The 18,851-nt window shown below is 54.9% G+C and overlaps 1 protein-coding gene across 7 annotated transcripts in view; it reads right to left on the bottom strand.

Annotated features, from left to right (window-relative positions):
• Positions 1-409: 409 nt before the first annotated feature.
• Positions 410-18,851, bottom strand: part of CEP250 (centrosomal protein 250) — a 45,002-nt gene continuing 26,560 nt past the window's right edge. For all 7 annotated transcript variants that reach the window (XM_066383991.1, XM_066383989.1, XM_066383990.1 and 4 more), the window contains 15 exons: positions 18,478-18,645; positions 17,954-18,088; positions 16,528-16,671; positions 15,800-15,933; positions 13,745-13,883; positions 12,544-12,886; positions 11,908-12,029; positions 10,812-10,932; positions 9,346-9,467; positions 6,271-8,868; positions 4,047-4,139; positions 3,700-3,855; positions 3,114-3,215; positions 2,178-2,237; positions 410-915 (listed from right to left, as the gene is read on the bottom strand). In XM_066383991.1, the coding sequence (XP_066240088.1) occupies positions 646-915; positions 2,178-2,237; positions 3,114-3,215; positions 3,700-3,855; positions 4,047-4,139; positions 6,271-8,868; positions 9,346-9,467; positions 10,812-10,932; positions 11,908-12,029; positions 12,544-12,886; positions 13,745-13,883; positions 15,800-15,933; positions 16,528-16,671; positions 17,954-18,088; positions 18,478-18,645 (4,707 nt within the window). In that variant the 3' untranslated portion in view covers positions 410-645. The remainder of the gene's footprint in view (positions 916-2,177; positions 2,238-3,113; positions 3,216-3,699; positions 3,856-4,046; positions 4,140-6,270; positions 8,869-9,345; positions 9,468-10,811; positions 10,933-11,907; positions 12,030-12,543; positions 12,887-13,744; positions 13,884-15,799; positions 15,934-16,527; positions 16,672-17,953; positions 18,089-18,477; positions 18,646-18,851) is intronic.

Genomic DNA, 18,851 nt, shown 5'->3' on the forward strand with positions numbered 1-18,851 from the left:
CTGCCTGCCTCAGCTGAATTTCTACAGCACTGCTGGTCAGCACACGGAACTGTCTGACTCACTGATGAGTGCCTATTCTTGGCAGCTGGATTTTGGCTCCTGTGGACAGGGGCTTTGTCTTTGTACCTTCTGTAGTCCCCCTCTGTCGGCACGGCACACAGGCAGACGACAAATTCATGCCACCTGACAGGAATCTTTAGCAAATTCTTCCTTTATAAATGTCCGTGGTGCTGCCGCTGCCCAGCTATACAAGTGAGATCGCAGCAGAGAACAAATGCAAAGATCAGGGTTTATTGTTGAAGGGAAGGTGCAAGAGGGCGAAGGGCTGGGGTACCAAATTCTAGACGAGAGGCAGCAGATGCCCCTTAGCCAGGGCAAGGCAGCCCTCTGCGTCAGTCTGCAGGCTAGCAGGAAAGCGTCATTTGCTTCATTGCCATGTCAACTGGGGCCTTCCCCCAGCCTTGCAGGTTTCCTTCCCTCTTCCTGGGAATGCCAGCTGATCCGGGACTCCCAGGTGGGGAAACAGAGCTCAGACCTTTCCTTCGGCAAACCTGCAGTGGTGTGGAGGGGTCATGACCCACTCTGCAGCCACCTGTCTGTCTGCGTGCTCCCAGGCTAGTCCATATCCTGCCCTGATGGAGGCTGCTACCTGGAGTTGACTTGGGAAGTGCTAGGACTGGGGCTGGGGGACAGCAGGACTGGCCCTGGGGACGTCAGACTTTGAGTCAGGGACTCGTCCAGCTTGCGAGTCTCAGCCTCCAGGACAGTGGCCTCAGGGGCCTGGGCCACGGCGAGAAGGGAGTGGGAGAGGCTGTGGTGCAGGCCTGCTAGCTCACGGCTGGTCTGGACCGAGCGAGCAATGTAGTCCTGCTTCTGCTTCCGCTCCAAGGCCAGCTGGGCTCGCAGCAGGGCCACCTGGGGGAAGGAGAACAAGCGGGAGGCAGCCCTGGAGGGTCCTGAAACTGCCCCAGCTCCTCCTGCTCTGCTCCTGTGGCTCCTGCCAGACCAGCATTTGAATCCAGTCTGTCACCTCTAAGAATCTCAGGACCAGGGCCCTGGGAGTCATAGAATCCTGTGGTTTCAACCCAGCTCCACAGGAGACTCCAGGAGGGCACCTGAACAATAAAAGTATTCTGCAACTTGATTGAGGGATAACTTACATGTCAGAAAATGCCCACGTTAAAGTGTGTATCTTGATGAATTTGATAATGTCTATACCCATGTGTAACCACTATCTTAAGATATTTTTTAATCACTGCAGAAAGTTCCATTGTGTCCTTTTTGGAAGCTTTTGAGAAACATTATGACTCGGTTAGACTGGGTGAGGCCTGGGCACCAGTCTTTTCCCCAAAGCCTCCCAGGCGGTTCTGATGTGCAGCCAGGGTCGAGAATCACTGCCGGACCCTCCGGGTCTCTGCTGTGTACACTGGGACTACCGTGGGTGAAGGACCAGTACACACAGCAGGGCAGGCTCAGGACTGAGTGTGGCAGAGGCTCCTTGGCACAAACATAAGGAGGCACCCCAGGACCACAGTGAGGGCCTCCTGGAGTTCTCCCATGGTGCCTCTCTTCCTCACCCTAACCCAGGCCCTGTCTCAGAGGTTGCTTGTGTGAATGCAAAGTAATAGCTAGGTCTAGCTGTATAGTCAGACCCTGCCAGTCATGACTACTGATTTCTAAAGCAGACTCAGAAGTAAAAGGTCCACAGTTCTTTTTACTCATGGGCCTTGAAAGACAGGGAGAACCTTTAGTGAGGCCTATGAGGCAAGAAGGTGCTTTATACAGTTTCCCTGAGCACGGCGGTGCACCTGAGCTCCGAGGTATGGATCCTGGCAGGGCCTGGTGTGTTGGCAACAGTCCTGCCTGCCAGGGTGCACGAGCGGGCACGGGGGCCTCTGCTTGCTCTGGTCTGTCCTCCTGGACTCGCCTGCTCCTCAGTCCTCTTCCCTGTCATTTCCCTTCTAATTGAGAACTGGAGGGGCCCGGGGCCTGGAGCATGCTCTCCTCCACACTCCCACCCTAACCACGTGCGACGCTGAGTCAGAATGGGCTCTTCTCTCGTACGCAGACTGCAGTTCTGTAAGGCAGGAACTTGCCCCTCTCCCTACGTGAGGTGCACAAAGAAGACACTAAAGGGAGGGAAAGGGGCTTAGAAAACGGATCTTTCCAGAACGTACCTCTTTCTGCAGTTCAACCATGTGCTTGGCTTCTGAGGCGCCCTTCTGTCCTCTTTCATTCTGCGGAAGACAAATGCCATTCCCGTCAGAAGAGGCCTTCCCGGCCCGGGGTTCTACAGGCATGCTCCGCCAGCTCATCACAGTCCTGAGGGCCAGGGTAAGGAGAGGCCCAGACTGGCCCAATGGGTGATATCCACGGAGACCTGACACTGAGCTTCCAAAGGCTTGATGGCACCGGCTTTGCTAGGGCACCTTCTCCCGTACAGAAGGTACACTGCGCTTGCTCTGGGCTAGCTGGGCAGTGAGCTAGGGATGCAGACAGGAAGTCAGACTGGCGGTGCCTGCCGTGGGCGAGCTCTTGTTAAAGGAGGGGGATGGGGAGCCTAGAGGTGTTCAGCCACCAGGAAGTCTCTCCCCCCAGGGTGCACGGCTGTCTACTGATGGGCATAACTCAGCTAAAAGAAGGCTGGTTTGGGAAATTTTCCCCAAACTGCTTACCCGAAAAAGGGACTCTGGTCCCAGGAAATACTATGGACACTAATCTTATAAGTTCAGTATTTCAAGGGGCAAGGTGGTCTGAGAAGCCTGCAAAACTGCTATCAAACTCCTAGGCATGTCAGGGTCTGGCAGGCACCACTCTATACCCAGGTGCCAGAGATTCTGACCAGAAGCCCAATGAATCCTGCTCCCAGGGGAGCCTGAGGCCTGTCTCCACAAGCAGGGAGATTAGACATCAGGGAAGGCGGAGCTCCTCAAAACACAGGGCTGCTAGCCTTGACTCCACCCCACCCACTGCCACTGGGCAGTGCTGGCCGGGCAGCACCCAGTCAGGTGGGGCTCTCTGGACTGGCAGAAGTGGCTGTCTCCCCTGCAAGGGTAGCCTGGGCTAGGCTCTGCGACTGGGCTCTCCTGGGGCCGTCAGTGAGGGAGGTAGACCTGCTGCGGGGGCGACGATGAGGTGGCTTTGCTGGTCTCCAGGACTCCGGTCCGCGATGCACGCAGGACCTCCCTTTTCAGCTTTCTCCGCTCTCGCTCGACCTGTGGATGCAAGTGAGAAGTCAGGGCTTGGCTTGGCCCTGGGCTGTGGCAGAGCTGCCTTTCTCAATAAGAGGCCAGTGTGAGCGTGGGTGTGCGTGTAAGGGGACTGCGGTCACGGGAAACTAAACTCCTGCTTGGGGGAATGCATGCTAGGGCAGCCCCAAGCGCAGGGAGTTGCTCCTGGGGCAGAAGAGGTAGGGCTGGCCTCTCGGGCCTTTGGGGCCAGGGTCAGCCAACATCTTCTGTGGTATTTGGGCTTTGCGGGCCATTGATCTCTGTTGCAACTATTCAAACTCCATTACTGTAGCCTGCAAGTAGCCGTTGACCATGCATGAATGAGTGAGCATGAAACTTGAACTTCAGAAACAGGCAGCAGCCGATTTGGCCCTCGGGCTGTGGTCTAGCAGCCCTTGCTCTGGGGGCCGCACCAGAAGTGGAGGTCACGCCCACTGGACCCCAGAGGAGGAGCTAGGATAGACGTCACCTGCTCCAAGGTGGTCCGCAGCTGGACATTGTAGCGCTGCAGCCTGCTGCGGTCAACCTCCAGCTGGGCCACTGCTTGCTGTAGGTGTTCAAGCCTTTGTCCCCATGGCTGCTTCTCCTCTGTCCCAGCCCCAGGCTCAGCCTCCACTCCTGAGACCTGTGGGAGAGACCAGTGAGTCTCACCTGGGCAGCCCCCTTAGACAGGTGGGAAACAGGGACCAATCTGGCAGGCCTGGGATTCAGGATGCAACCCCAAGAGAAGAGGACAAGCCCCCTGGACAGGAGCTTGCTCTCGGGCCATCTGTTCCCACCAGGCCCCCAGTTCACCTCCCCCAGTTGTGCACCCACCTCTCCTCTGGGTCCCCGTTCTGCTTTCCTGGTGGGGCCGGGGCTGTGGAGCCGCTCCTTCTCCAGAGCCAGTCTGGTGAGCTCCAACTCATCCTGGGGTGTCAGGGTGTGGGACAAAATCATGTCATGATAACCTCATGTCCAGACTCACTCCACCCTCCATCCTCAGTTTGATTTTCTCATCAGGGTATAGTTTTATCCTGGAACCTCTAAGCCATTCTAGTGCAGAACCTTCATTTTACAGATGGATAAAATGGAGGAGCAGAGAGGGACCTATGCAAGGACACATGGTGGGCTAGGACTAAGACCTGTCTTGTTTCAGCTCTCCCATAAGCTAAGTGAGAACCTGGAAGGAGCACTGAGGTGTGGTGGAAAGAGCATGGCTCTGGAGCCACACAGGGCTGGGCACTATGTCATCACTTACAGGCTAGCTGACTCTGGTCAGGAGGTGGCTCTCTCCAAACCCCACTTTCCTCATTTGTAAAATGACTGCATGCTCCATGAAGCATAGACCAAACCTTTGGAGTTAAATCCCTTTAGATAAATGGGGGACCTAGATATGTTGTAGGCATCTTATGTTTCATGATTGATAACGGGCAAGAAAAGAGACAGATAAGGGGGACGTGCAAGAGTGGGTAGAGGCTGGGAGACAGGAAGAGCTTTATAGTAAAAAGACTGCTTGGATCTAATTCTAGTTCTGCCATTTATTAGCTGTATGACCTTGGACAAGTTATTCAGCCTCTCTGAGCTGACATTTCTCAACTATAAAATGAAAATAATAGTTCCTACATTTCAGGGTTGTTGTAGAAGAAAGTGAGAGTGACAGTGCCCAGCATATAAAATGCTTAAAATAAAAAATGGTACCATTGTGCTGAAGGGCTGCATCTGAAAGATGTCCTTGAGTGGATGTGGCCGGAGAGACCCTGATCTGAGCTACATTATTGCGTGAATACTACTCAGTAATCCAAGACTATGGACAGGAAGTGCCTTTCTGCCCTTCTGTATACCTTACTTTTTCTGTGCCTGTAAGAACGGGCCTGGAAATAGGAAAGTTCGTTCACTTATTGAATGCTTCCTTCCTATGCACTTTGTACACACTATCTCATTTCATACACAAAATGGCCCTATGGAGCTGGTACCATCATTCCCTGTTTTATCCATGAGAAAGCCAAGGGTCAGAGAAGCAAAAGCACATACCTACAGTTAATAAATTGTAATTGTATTGCAAACCCAGAAACTTGTCTTAAAGATCATAAACATAACCCCTTCTCTCTGCAATGTTGCCCTTCAACCAGAACAGAGCACCCAGGTGCCTTCACCCACACTTACTATCAGGTCACCATCTCTTCCCTGACTTCTGTTACAGCTCCTAGTTGGTATCCCTGGGTCTACTGCTGCTCCACACAGCAGCCTGAGTGATCTTCTCGAACTGTCTGTCTGATCGTGTTACTCCCCTGCACTAAACCCTCCATCCACTTCCCACTGGTCATCCACACTGTTAACATGACTTAGAAGCCCTAAACACGGGGTCCCTACTGTCCTCTCTTCTCTTGCCAACTCTTCCTTTATGTTCCAGGAGCCAGAACTCCCTACACAGGTACGCCATGTTCTCTGTCTTACCCAGAAAGCTCCTCCTCCACCTAATGCGTGGCTAATTCCTTGCTGATCCCTTCAGATTTAACCTTAAATACCACTTTTAGCAGAAAGCCTTTCAGGACTCATCCCAGGAAAGGTAGGGTGTCCTAGTATGCTCAGAGCACACTAAACTTCCCCACTGGAGCACTGCTTATAATTAGGCATTGCACTCTGCTTATCGTCCCAGGTGTCCCCAAACTACGGCCGTGGGCAGCATACCCCCGGAGGCCATTTATCCAGCCCCCCGCCGCACTTCCGGAAGGGGCACCTCTTTCATTGGTGGTCAGTGAGAGGAGCACTGTATGTGGCGGCCCTCCAACGGTCTGAGGGACAGTGAACTGGCCCCCTGTGTAAAAAAGTTTGGGGATCCCCGCTGACTGTAAGCTCTATGAGGGCAGGGACTGTGGGTGTCTTATTCTCTTCGTATACCCCGGACTCGCACGATAACCTGGATTCCATTTACGTTAAGGTGCTCATGATCTCAGCTCTCCCACACCTTGAGGTGCCACAGTGCAGGGTGGTAGGCAGCCCCCGAGTTCAGCTACACAGGGCTCTGCTGACCAGTCCTTTGACCCACTGAGTGACTCACCTGCAGCCTCTGATGTTCGGAGTCCCGCTCCAGGACAGAAGCTTGCAGGAACAAGGCTACCTCCTGCAGACTGCCGACACTGGCCTTGCTCTGGGCCAGGGACAGCGCCAAGTCCTGGGCCTTCTCCCGCCACTCGATCTCCCTGGCCTCCGTCTGCCTCAGGGCTGCCTGCAGTCGCTTCAGCTCCTGCGGCAGCCTGGGTCCTAAGGAATCAAACCTTGCTGAAGGCCCCTCCGCTGGGGAGGCTTTGTGACTGTGGGCTGAGTCCTCCAGGCTCTTCCTCTGCTCCCTCAGCTCCTGGATCTCCTCTTCCTTCTGGGCCAGAGTCAGCTGTAGCTCCCTGAGGTTCTCCCGAAGGCCCCTGATCTCTTCCTCTTCTCTGTCCTGTCCCGGATCCGGCTTCTCCTGGGTCACATCCTCTCGGAACCTCTGGGCCAGAGACTTCTCCAGCAGCTGCGTCTGTTTCTTCTGATGTCTCAGTTCCGCATCCCTCTGAGCCAGGGCCTGCTGGAGCCCTTGCACGGCCTCCTGGTGTTGGAGGTCCCGGGCCTGGATCTCACCTTCCCGCTTCCTTAGGACCTCCTCCAGCTGCCGCGCTTGTGCCTGGCAGGAGTCCAGGGCAGCCTGCAAGGTGGCGGTGCTGGCCTCCAGGCCGCGGCTCAGTTCGACCTGCCCAAGGAGACGCTGCTCCTTCTCCTGCAGGGCCGCCTGCGCCTCCCTGAGGGCCTCCTGCAGAGCCTCGGCCCGGCCCTGGGCAGCCTCCTCACAGTGCTGGGCAGACCGGTTCTCCGCCCGCAGGGCCTCCAGCTCCTGGTCCCGTTCTGTGAGCCTCGCCTCGGCCTGCAGCCAGCTGTCCTTCAGGGCCCTGGCCTCTGCCTCGTGCTCCTGCACCCGCTCCGCACACTGTTGCTGGAGGGCCAGCAGAGCCTTCTCCTGCTCCCGAGACTCAGCCCTTAGGTCACTCAGCACCTCCTCCAGGGCCTGTCCCCGCTGTCCCTCCACTGCCAGCTCTTCCTGGAGCCTCCGCACTTGTTCCCTGTGGTCCTCGAGCTCTGCCTGGCGCTCTCTCAGCGTCAGGTGGGCCTGCTCCAGCGCCCCCTGCAGCGCGCTTGCCTGTTCCTTCACGTTCTCCTCCTGGCCCCGGGCCTCCCGCTGTCGGTGCTGCAGGGCCTCCAGCTCCTGGCTCCTCTGGGCCAGGGCTCTCTGGGCCTCCTCCAGCTGACTCTGAAGTGACTGCTCTTGTAGCTCCCCCTGTTCCCGGGCCTCCTGCACATGCTGCTGCAGGACCACCATCTCCTGCTCTCGCTGGGTCAGGAGGAGGCTGGTCTCCGTCACCTTCCGGTGCAGATCCTGGAGCTGCTGCTCCCGCTGGCGCTGGCGCTCCTCAAGTTCCCGGATCCGCTCCTGCTGGCACTCCACCTCCTTCTCCTTATCGCGCAGGATCAGCTTCAAGTGCTCGAGCGCAGTGCTCGGGCCCTTCCCTTCCTCGGCCCGCTCCTGCGTTGGCTGCCTCTGGGAGGCCCGCTCCCGGCCCTGCTCTCTCAGGGACAGCTTGATCTGTTCCAGGTCCTCCTCTAGGATCTTGGTCTGCAGTCTCCTCTGGTCTTCCAGGACCTGAATCCTTTCCTTCTGCAGCACCATCTCCTGCTCCCTCCTCTCCAGATCCTGGGTCAGATGCTCTTTCTGCCTCTGCAGCTCCTCGATCTGCTCTCGCTGGGACCTCACCTGCTGGTCCCTGTCCTGGAGCTCTCTCGCCAGGCGGCTGCTGTGGTTCTCCAGCTCGCGGACCTGGCTGCTTTGTGCCTGCAGCTCCTGGCTCCTCTCCTCTAGGTCCAGCGTCAGGTGCGTCAGGGCCGCCCTCTGCGCCTCCCGCTGGTCCTCCAGCTCCTCGATGGCCTTCTGCTGGCACTTCGTTGTGTGCCGGCTTTCCTCTAGCTCCAGGGCCAGACATTCCAGACTCACCAGCTGCTTCTTCAGGTCCTGAATCTGTCCCTTCTGGGACTCGATCACTTGGGCTTTCTTCTCGAGTTCGAGAAGCTGCTGCTCTACGACACTCTTCTGCGTCTCTTGCTCCTTCTCGAGCTCTTTGATCTGTTCCCTCTGCTCAGTCAGCTGTTGCTCTCGCTCCTGGACGGCCATGGGCAGGTGCTCTAACACAGACCGACACCTCTCCAGCTCCTGAATCTGTTCCTGCTGCAGGTCCACCTCTTGGTTCCTCTTCTTCAGGTCCAGAGACAGCAACTCCAAAGCCGCCTTTTGCATTTCCCGCTGCTTCTCCAGTTCCCGGATTCTTTCCTGCAAAGCCTTCACCTCCCCTTCTCTTTCGGACAGGGCCTGGGCCAGGAAGGCCAAGTTCTCCTGCAGAGCCTTCCCTTGGGCCACCTTCAGCTCGCCCTGCTCTTGCAGAGCCTGGGCTCTCTCGCGCTCACTCTCCACTTCCTCACGTTTCAGTTTCAGGGCTGAACGAGCAGTTCGCAGGTCTTCTTCCAGGACCCCAGCAGTGCTCGCCTGAGCCCTGGCTTCTGCAACAGATGCTTGCAGATGTTGCACCTGGGCTGTCAAGTTCTCCTTGGCTGCCTGAAGTAACTCTCGCTCATTCTGGAAAACAAGAGGCACAGCTTCCTGAGACTACACTTCCTCGATACCGTCACTCCAGCACAATCCCTTTCTTCCCCTACTTTGTAGCACCAGCATTGTCAAGGACTTGGACCAAAAGAACTTGTGCATTCCACATGCTAATATACTGCACATGGACATCCCTACCACATCCCAGGGCTCTGCTGTGCCCAGAGGAGAAAGTCTGGTGCAAATGGGCCATCCCAGACTCTGGTCCTTCAGGGTGAGGGACAACAATTTCAACCTCAATTCAGAAAAATAATTGAAGGAGTATTGACTAGGGCCTTAAAACTGGACCTCAGGGATGTGGGGACAGAGAAACAGACACTGCTGAAAGAAGTTGGGTACTATGTATGGATGGGGTAGGACCGTAAGCCAAGACGAGCCTGGAAGCTAGAGCCTGGGTCCTGAGGGACTACTCCCGAAGCAACCCCCTCCCCCAAACAATCACCATCGTACCTGGGCTTCTATCCCCTGCAGCTCTGCCCGCCGTAGGCGACTCTGTAAGGATGCCACAGTTTCGTGCAGTTCCATCAGCTCAGACTCTAGGGATTTCTGCTTTTCTTCCCACTTGGATTTCTCTTTGGGGAGAGGAGAGGTAGAGGAGCAAGGCCCATGGTTGGGAGTGGAGGTAAAAAGGGAGGTAGAGGCAGATGGAAAATGGGAAACAAGGCCAAGGAGAGAATTATATCCAGTTTCATAGAGACATCACCCATCTGCCAGCTGCTCCTGTATGTCTAGGCTCCTGGCGGCTCCCAGACTCACGCCTGTATCTGCTGCCCAGCTCTAGCACTGCCTGATAATCCCAGCAATTCCTCGTCCGACCACAGCGGTCCTCAACCCTGGGTCCCAGACAGGGCTGAGCCTGCTGACACTGGAGGCCCCTTGCCAGTCCCCAGCTCTGTGATTTTGCTGAACTTCCTAGAGACCAGGGTTGCTGTGCTGACTGCCCCCATCCCCACCATTTCTGAAAAATGCACCAGAACCCAACTCGACATGTGTGGCTCTCAGGGAGACGTCTGGGATACTTTCCAGACCCAGACCCACTCCCCAAATTGTCCTCTTCTGCAGTAGAGCCTTGAGCCTCAAGATCCCTGTCCCTGGCCGGTTGGCTCAGTGGTAGAGCATTGGCCTGGCGTGCAGAAGTCCCGGGTTCGATTCCTGGCCAGGGCACACAGGAGAAGCGCCCATCTGCTTCTCCACCCCTCCCCCTCTCCTTCCTCTCTGTCTTCTCTTCCCCTCCTGCATCTAGGCTCCATTGGAGCAAAGATGGCCTGGGCGCTGGGGATGGCTCCTTGGCCTCTGCCCCAGGCGCTAGAGTGGCTCTGTTCGCAACAGAGCAACGCCCCGGAGGGGCAGAGCGTCGCCCCCTGGTGGGCGTGCCAGGTGGATCCCGGTCGGGCGCATGCGGGAGTCTGTCTGTCTCTCCCCGTTTCCAGCTTCAGAAAAATACAAAAAAAAAAAAAGACCCCTGTCCCTTTCCTTTCCAAGTAGTTGCCACCCTTTTCAGCTGTGGTGCAGAGAACTCCCCAAACCCCCCTCCTTGCTATCTCCCAAACAGTCATAATCCTGCTGTAAAAGGTTGTTTGAGGACATAGTTGAAGATGACAAAAACAAGTAACATGAATAAATGACAAAAGATAAAGATTTTATAATGTCCTCATAATCCTGGCCCTGGGTTGTCAGTTTTTAAATCTGCAGACAGAGAAAATGGAAGCCTAGCCAGCAACTTTGCATGTCACCAAATCTGTTTGTCCTAATCCCTCTGCCAGGATGGCCCACAAAGGACTCGAAAAGCAGAAAAGTAATTCATGGGGCCAACACCCCTTTGGCGATACCTCTAGGTATCTTCTCAGTTGTGGGTAAGCAGTACTCACAGCTTCCTCTCCTCCTTCCAAACCCCCTTCCCTGCGTGAGCTTCTCACCTTCCTGGGTCTGGGAGAGTTGTTTCTGAAGACCCTGCAGTTCCGTGTGGGCCTGGCTCTTCTCTGCCTCTGTATCGGTGAGACGCTCTTCCAGCCTCCGTGCCTGCTCCTTCAGGTCATCCTGGGAAAGAGCGGGCATGGCCACACTCGAGCTCCTCCCCTGCCACAAAGCATCCCCGCCCAGGGCCCAAGCCCTCTCCTCCCCTCAGGGCTGTGGGGGTCTGCCATCAGGACCTCCTGTACTGCTGGGTTATTTACCTCTGAACTTGTATGCATTTGGCTTCCTGAAGTGACAAGCTCTGCTCCAGCTGACTGGAGCCTAGAATTCTGTCCCATTTTTGTCACTTGAAACAGAACTCCTGCTAAAGTCTTAGCCCAGAGTCACCTCTCCTCTCTTCAAACTCCTACTTTAAAGCTGAGCTCAGAGGTCACTTGTTCCTTCCTTTTGACCTTCCTTGAGTAAGAAAGAATTGTTCTTTCCCCTATTCTCATCATGTACATCTGTTATTGACCCAGTTAAGTCTATCAGTTCTGCTTTGTTGTAGAGTGCAGTTTGGGTCCTCAGCCATGTCATGAGCCTTCTTGAGGGCAGAGGCCAGGTCTTTTCTGCTTTTTGTGTCCCCAGCTCAGAGTGGCAGGCATATGGTGGCACTCATTTTTTATTGGCTGACGGTGGCTCTGGGGTGGACTTTGCAGGACATGTAGCTCAGTCTTAGGCTCAGAATGTTCTTATAAGTGGCAACCTCAGGTCTCAGTGGTCTCAATTTGTTGGCCTTTTTCTTGGAGCTCTTGGCACCAAGAGTAATTCATGGTCGAGAGGAAAATGACGCAAAAAAAGTCACACACATCTGTGCAGGGTTTCAGTTTATAGGGCTCATGTAAGCCCCTCACAGCCCTGTGAGACAGGCACGGTGTGCCCTACTCTACTAGCAAGCCAAGGCCAGGAACCCAAATGCTGTGTTCATGCTTGCCAGGTAGTAAGCGGTCAAGGTGGACCTCAGCCCACCCTGATCTCAGAAAGAAAACCAGTGCAACTGCTTCGTGGGTCTTTTTTGGGGAGGTGAAGAGGTCAAGGGAGGAGAGCAGGGAAGCGTACCCGGGCCTGCTGCATGTCCCACAGGTCTTGGTGGAGCTTGTGGAGGGCAGACGCCACCGCCTCAGCAGAGAGGGCTGTCAGGAGGGGCCCTCTCTTAAGGAGGATCCTTGTCCCATTCTGGTCTGAACAAGGGAGGAGACAGCTCCTGACATGGCTGCACTACTTAAAGAGACAGCCATCCCTCCCCAGACATGGCCTTGGCCTTCCCACCGACCTCTCCTCAGAGAAGCCCTTCTAAGCTCATTCATCACGCGTTCTGCATAACTATGTGCCAGGCGCTGTGGTGGCACCAGGGAATGCCAGCTATCATTTGTCAGGCATTTAAGAAGTGCCAGGAATTGTGTGAGCTATGTTCCCTCTGTAATCTCCTTAACTCCTTAGGAGATCCTGAGAGGTAGGTACTTTTGACATCTTCATTATACAGTCAAGAAGATCAAGCTCAGAGAGGACAAGGTGACTTGCCTAGGCACACCCATCTAGCACATGGCAGAACTGGAGGGTTCACACTCTGGGTTAATTCCAGAGCCCGTGGCCTTAGCCGTGATGCAGGCTGTCTAAGGAACTGCACTCCCCTCCTTCTCCCCTGGGATCTGGGCTGGTTTCCCAAAGGACCGAGTTCTGGGGTGGCTGCCTCACCTGGCTCAGGGCCCCAGAGGGAGGGAGCAGAGTCTCCCCCGCCACTCAGCTCAGGCCTGCTCTCACAGACAGACCCAAAGGCCTGCTGCAGGACAGCACAGAGGCTGGTGAGCTGGGCCTGGGCCTGGTGCCCCGGCTGCTGCTCCGCGGCCAGGGCCTCCAGCTGGCTCTCCAGGCTGCGCAGTCGCAGCTGCAGCTGGGCCGCCTTGGCTTCCTGGGCCCAGAGGGATGCTCGTAGCTGCTGCTCGGCTGCTTGCGATGCCTCGAGCTCCTCCAACAGCTGCGCTTCCTGGGCCAGAAAGTCAGCCTCTTTTTCCTTCACCTCCTGCTTCAGGAGTTCCAGCTGCAGGAGGAAGTGTGGTGGCTCTGAGCAGGGCAGGTGCCCACCCCTCAGACCCTCCCCGCTCCCTGGGCCGACTCCATCTGGGCTGGGATTTCAGTGCGCTCAGCTCTTCAGCAGGAAGGGAGGGCTCCCTTCAACCTGCCCTGCATGTCTGCCTACTCACTACTCCTGACAGGTGGGTGTAGGCTCCACAAAACAGGCTTTGCCTGATTCCCCTGGCAACTCCGCCAGCTCCCTGTATGATTAGAACTCTGCCGGACAGGGAGCCTAGTAAGACCACTCGGAATAATAATGGCTACCATTTATTGAATGGTTATTGTGTTCACGACACTTTATATATACTGATAAAAGTTCAAGCTTATCAACCTTGTTTTATGGACAAGGAAACTGATGCTTACACAACCTGGAAGCAGTAGAGCTGGGAGTCAAACTCGGGATGGGGGTCCTTGTCTGCTGCAGTCTATTGTCTCTTACTCCCTCACTCGGCCCTCCCAGTTCCGTCTTTCCTCTGTGCCCAAGGACTGTGCGCAGTCCAAGGACTGGGGGCCTCCTGGGGACAGACTGGGTCCCTGGAGGTCCTCTTGCTGCCCACCTGACCCGGAGTGTTACTTGTTCCCCCTACTCTGTCCTGCCAAGGAGACCAAGCCCCCTGAACCAGGCCTTCAGGGACTATGTTCTGGGCCAGCAGGTTCCCCATGGGGGCCTGTTCTCAGCTCTGGGTCAGGTTCCCAAAGCCCCAGCCTGCCCAGTAATGTGGAAAAAGAGAAAGGTCCTCTTCGTGAGATGACTGAGCAGTCACCCCTCACCCCCAGGAGAAGTTCCACCCAGGAAGAGGGCCCAGCACGGAGGCGGGAGTACCTGGGCGCTGAGCTCTTTCTGCCCTGACTGGGCCTCCTGTGTGTCCTGGCGCAGGGAGCTCAGCTCTTGTTGTCGAATAGAGTCCGCTTCTTCTAAAACAAGAAGTCTCTGTTCCTTTTCCACCAGAGACAGAGTCAGGCTAAAAAGAGAGGGGTCAGAGGACTAGGCCATTCTCTCAGGAAATGAACTATCTTCTCATCTGACTGTCCTAAACACAGCCTTGATAATCAAATAGAAATAGTAATGATAGCCTGATCAGGCGGTGGCACAGAGGATAGAGCGTCGGACTGGGATGCGGAGGACCCAGGTTCGAGACCCTGAGGTCGCCAGCTTGAGCGCGGGCTCATCTGGTTTGAGCAAGGCTCACCAGCTTAGACCCAAGGTCGTTGGCTTAAGCAAAGGGTCACTCGGTCTGCTGAAGGCCCACGGTCAAGGCACATATGAGAAAGCAATCAATGAACAACTAAGGTGTCACAATGCACAACGAGAAACTAATGATTGTTGCTTCTCATCTCTCTGTTCCTGTCTGTCTGTCCCTGTCTATCCCTCTCTCTGACTCTGTCTCTGAAAAAAAAAAAAAAAAAAAAGTAATGATAATCACTACAGTGTAACAATAAAAGCTTCTATTTATTGAGTACCTACTGAGTGCTCCTAGATGCTTCTTGCATATGAAACCTCATTTCAACTTCATAGTTTATTCTTCTCTGGGAAAGTCCAGAAATATCTATACCAGATCTCAAATTTAGCATGTCCAATTCTTTCTGTCACCTCTAAACCTTCCTTCCCCATCATCCGCTCTTATGTTCCATAGCTCAGTGAATGAACGGTACCTCCATGCACCCAGTACCCCAGCTCAGAAGCCTTGACCAGATCACAGAGTTTTCCCTTCATCCCATCTGTACCCAATCTATGACTACATGTAACTGATTCCAGTTTCTTTAACATCCCTGAAACCCCTTCCCTCCCTCCACCCCCCCTCCCCTGGTGCAGCTTTAGTATCGCTCACCTAGACATCTAGTACCAGTCTCCTAACTGGTCTTTCTGCCTCTGGTTTCATCAACAAAAGGAAGGTCCCTTCCCTAACTCCTACAGCACCGAGAGTGCGGGCTGCTTGCGTTCTGGGTGACCCTCCCTCCGTCCTGATGTTCATGTCCTCACCCACCATCCATCCCTTCTACTGCATCATATACTGGATGTGTTGAGTTGCCTGCTTAAAACCCTGCAACGGTTTCCTACCAAACCTAAAATAGCTACAGACTCCTTTCTGTGACCCACAGAATCCTGAACAACACGGACCTGTCTGGCTCACGTCACGTCACTCTCCCCAGTTGCTAGGCTGCAGTCACGCCGCACTGTTCGGTTCACCATACACCCCAAGGTTTGATTGGTCCCAGAGTCCCGGCACGTGATTTCTGTCCCTACTCTAGGGAGCTCTCCCCTCCTTTGCATGGTGGCTGCATTTCATCCTCCAGTGACCAGTCCAAAAGCCACCTCCCAGGGACGGCCTTCCCTGACGCCTGCAGTCAAGCCCACCCACGCCATTTCTGCTTCAGGACCCTGCTTCTCCTCCACACTGTGTAACAGAATCTGCAGTCATTTGTTTGGGGGATTATTTGATGAATGTCTTCCCCACAAAACTATAACTTCTGTTGAAAGAGGGGCCATAGTGTCTTGTTTATCACTGTATCCTAACCCCTGGCACAGTGCTTGGTACATAATGCATTTGTCTAAACATTCACTAAGTAAATGAAGTGTCACTTTGGAGACAGGGACTGCATCCTATTGCTGTGGCTACCTGACAGCCCAGAGCTGGAGACGTGAAAGGCTGGAGCACCTAACACACAATGCACTGTGCAGACGATGTGTGATAGGGTTACACCCCTGGAACCTATACAGCTTTCTCACCCAATGTCACCCAGTAAATTCAATCTAAAAAGAACATTAAAAAATTGGTAAAAAAAAAAAAGAAAGAAAGAAAAGGCTAGATAACCTGAGCAAAGAACTGTCAACCTCACAGTGACCACTGCAGTCAGACAGGATGGCCTATCTACCTACCTGGCTTTGTCTCTCTCTAACTCCTTCAGAATTCGGCTGTACCCCTGGGCCTCTCTCAGCTTCTCCTGGACTTCTTGCTCCACCAGCCTCTGGGAGTCATCCCTGGAAACCAGCTGAGACTTCAAGTTCTCCACCTGGAAAGATGAGGGGCAAGGGGCCAGTGGGGGATGCTTCTCACCGAGGGCTGCATGGTCCTTCCAGGTTTACCACGGTCACTGGCTCATTGCTAATGCTCTGGCGGTGCCACCAACCCTCACTCTTCTTAACCACGTACTTTCCCAAACACCATTTAGCGTGACTGTGTGTCTCCCGGCCTCACGTATGTGAAAGACAGGCACAGAGAAAAATCTTGGCTGAATATCACTATACCTAAAGGCAAAGTGATGGACAAGCGTAGAGTGATTGTATTCTTTTAAATGAATACTCAGAACACCATCTGATATACGATTCCAAAGAGGAAAAGCAATCAGAATGCAAAAAGCAGTCTGGGTAAAAATACTGATCTGTAGGAGGATGAGAAAAGCTGACTCGGGCTGCCCAGAAAATCTATGTTCCGCGCCGCCTCAGAGACATGACTATCCCAGGGCTCGAGAGGTACGTGCTCAGCTCTGAGCACCTTCAGTCTTCTGCTCGGTCCGGGGCCAGCCCTTCCCTCCCAAGCCCCCAAGGCCCCTATGTCCTGCAGGAGGGCGTGGGGCAGCGCCGTGGGGCTGGGAGCAAGGCAGGACCTGCTTCTGCAGGGCTGTGTTCTCCTGCAGCAGGGAGCTGCCCTCTCCTTGGAGGGCAGAGAGCTCCTCTCGGTGATGCTGGGCGGCCAGCTCCCGCTCCCGCTGGGCCTCCCGGAGCTGGGTCTGCAGCGTCCCCGTGGCCTCCTGCAGAGGGAGAAGGGGAAGCTTTCACAGGGGCTCGGGGCTGGAAATTCCTGCTGTAGATATCTGTGTCATACAAATACTAATCTTTAAGTGGGGTTAGCAAAAGCCGAGGCAGGACCCAGCAATCCACTGAGTTTCCTGTCACCTCAACTCCTCACCTCCTATTCCCGCCACTCCCTCACAAAGTACACGGGCTCACCCAGGTTTCTTGGCCAGGGTCCCCGAGTCAGCAGCCGTCCCTCCACCGGGCCACCGGGCTATCGCTGCAGCCTCCTGTTGCATAGCCCAACCTCTACTTCACACCACTAGCCACACACACACACACACACACCTTCTCCCTCTCTCTCTCTCCACTGAACAATGAAGTATTTTTAAATATATATACATGAAATCATGTCCAACTCTGCTTTGTAACCATCAGTTTCCCACTGCCCTCTGAACAGAATCCAAGCTCCTACCATGGCTGACAGAGGGCTCCCGCCTACCTCTCCCGTCAGCCCTGAGCTCACCACGCTGGAGCCATGCCAACTCCTCTCTGTCCTTGAACTCCCTAGTCCTTTGCTGTCCATTCCAGGACTCTTAGGATGTCTGTTTCCTACGCCTAACCTGTTCTTCAGATGGCTGTCTTCTGTGCTTTTTAAGTTTTATGGAGAGTTCACGTGCCCTCCAATCCACCCATTTAATGCATAAAATTCAGTGTTTTTCAGTGTATTCACAGTTTTGCAACTAACACCACAATCAATTTTAGAACCCTTTCATCACGCTGGAGAGAAACCCTGTACCCTCCTCATGTCTTATTCTCACTCCCAACCACTGACCTACTCTCTCTCTAGATTGGCCCATTCTGGGCATTTCCTATAAACAGAATCACACACTATATGGCCTCTTGTGACTGATTTCTTTCACTCAGCATAACATTTTCAAGGTTCAACCCTACTGTTCCATGGGGCCGTCTCTTTTTAACCTCATGTCTCATCTCAAATGTTACTTTCTCAGGGAGGTCCTCCTTAACTGCCTTGAATCCCTCTCAGTTATATCACCTCTTCATTTTCTGTACACCACTCATGACAGCCTGAAATGATCTCGTCTGTTCTGTGTCTGCCCATCGTTGTCTGCCTCTGCCGCTAGAACATAAGCTCGCTAAGGGCAGGGACCGTGTCTGTCATGTTCACCGCGTGCCACACCGTCGTGCTTGTCCTGTGTCAGCACCCAGCACAGGGCCCGGCCCCGTGCTGAGTAAATCAGCGCTCCCTTCCTTCCCTGCTCGGACCACCCTCCATACCTGTTCCTGTAACTTCTGAACCTTCATGTCCTGCCTCAGCCGTTCCAGCTGCTGGCTCGCATCCGCCAGCTCCTTCTGGGTCTGCAGCAGTGTCTCCAGGAGGGACACCCTCTCCTTCTCTGTTTCGAGCTGCATCTGCGGGGGTGCAGGGGGCGCAGGCCTTGTCGAGCGCTGTCACCACGCTCCCCGTGGGGCCACCAGCAGATTCCAGCTGCTCTGCGGTTCTCCCGGCTCATGCTGTGGGGGCTGAGGGTGAAGGGAGGTCTGCTCCTCCCGGCTGAGAGCCAGGAAGTGCAAAGATTGCCTCTGCTTCTCAAGCTGACAGGATGTGGTGACCGGCAGCCCGCCCTCAGGAAGTGTGACATACTGCCGGCCCCGCAGCTCATGCTGCTGATCACCCAGCCCACTGGTAGCAAAGTGGGGAGTGACATTCTCTCCTAGAAGCCCCCGCAGCGCTACTCCCGGGAGTGGGACAGGCAGTGGCCAAAGGTGGGGGGACTGTTGGCCCTCGTCCAGCCGCCCACCTGGCGAAGGGCACTCGCGGCCTCGGCCTGCTCTTCCTCCCTCCGGGCCCGGAGGGCCTCGCCTTCTGCGCGCTGCTCCCTCAGCCTTCCTTCTAGCTCCATCTTCTCCCTGTCCAGGCTCTCCAGGGCCTTGTGCAGCTCCTGCTGGTGCCGGGAGCACTCTTTCTCCTGACCAGACAAAGGGAGCATGGTGAGAACCACATGGGTGAGCAGAGGAGCCAGGACAGCCAGATGCGGGTCAGAAGCCCGCTGATCACCAGCGCGACCTCGGTACTGCTGTTAAGTCCGTTTCTTCGTCTGTGAAGTGAGGCTCTCAGCCCTGCCTTACCTGTCTCACCGTACTTTATGGGAAAGATTTATAAAACTGTCAAATG

Source organism: Saccopteryx leptura, chromosome 5 (genome assembly GCF_036850995.1).
Source record: "Saccopteryx leptura isolate mSacLep1 chromosome 5, mSacLep1_pri_phased_curated, whole genome shotgun sequence".
NCBI classification, from domain to species: domain Eukaryota; kingdom Metazoa; phylum Chordata; class Mammalia; order Chiroptera; family Emballonuridae; genus Saccopteryx; species Saccopteryx leptura.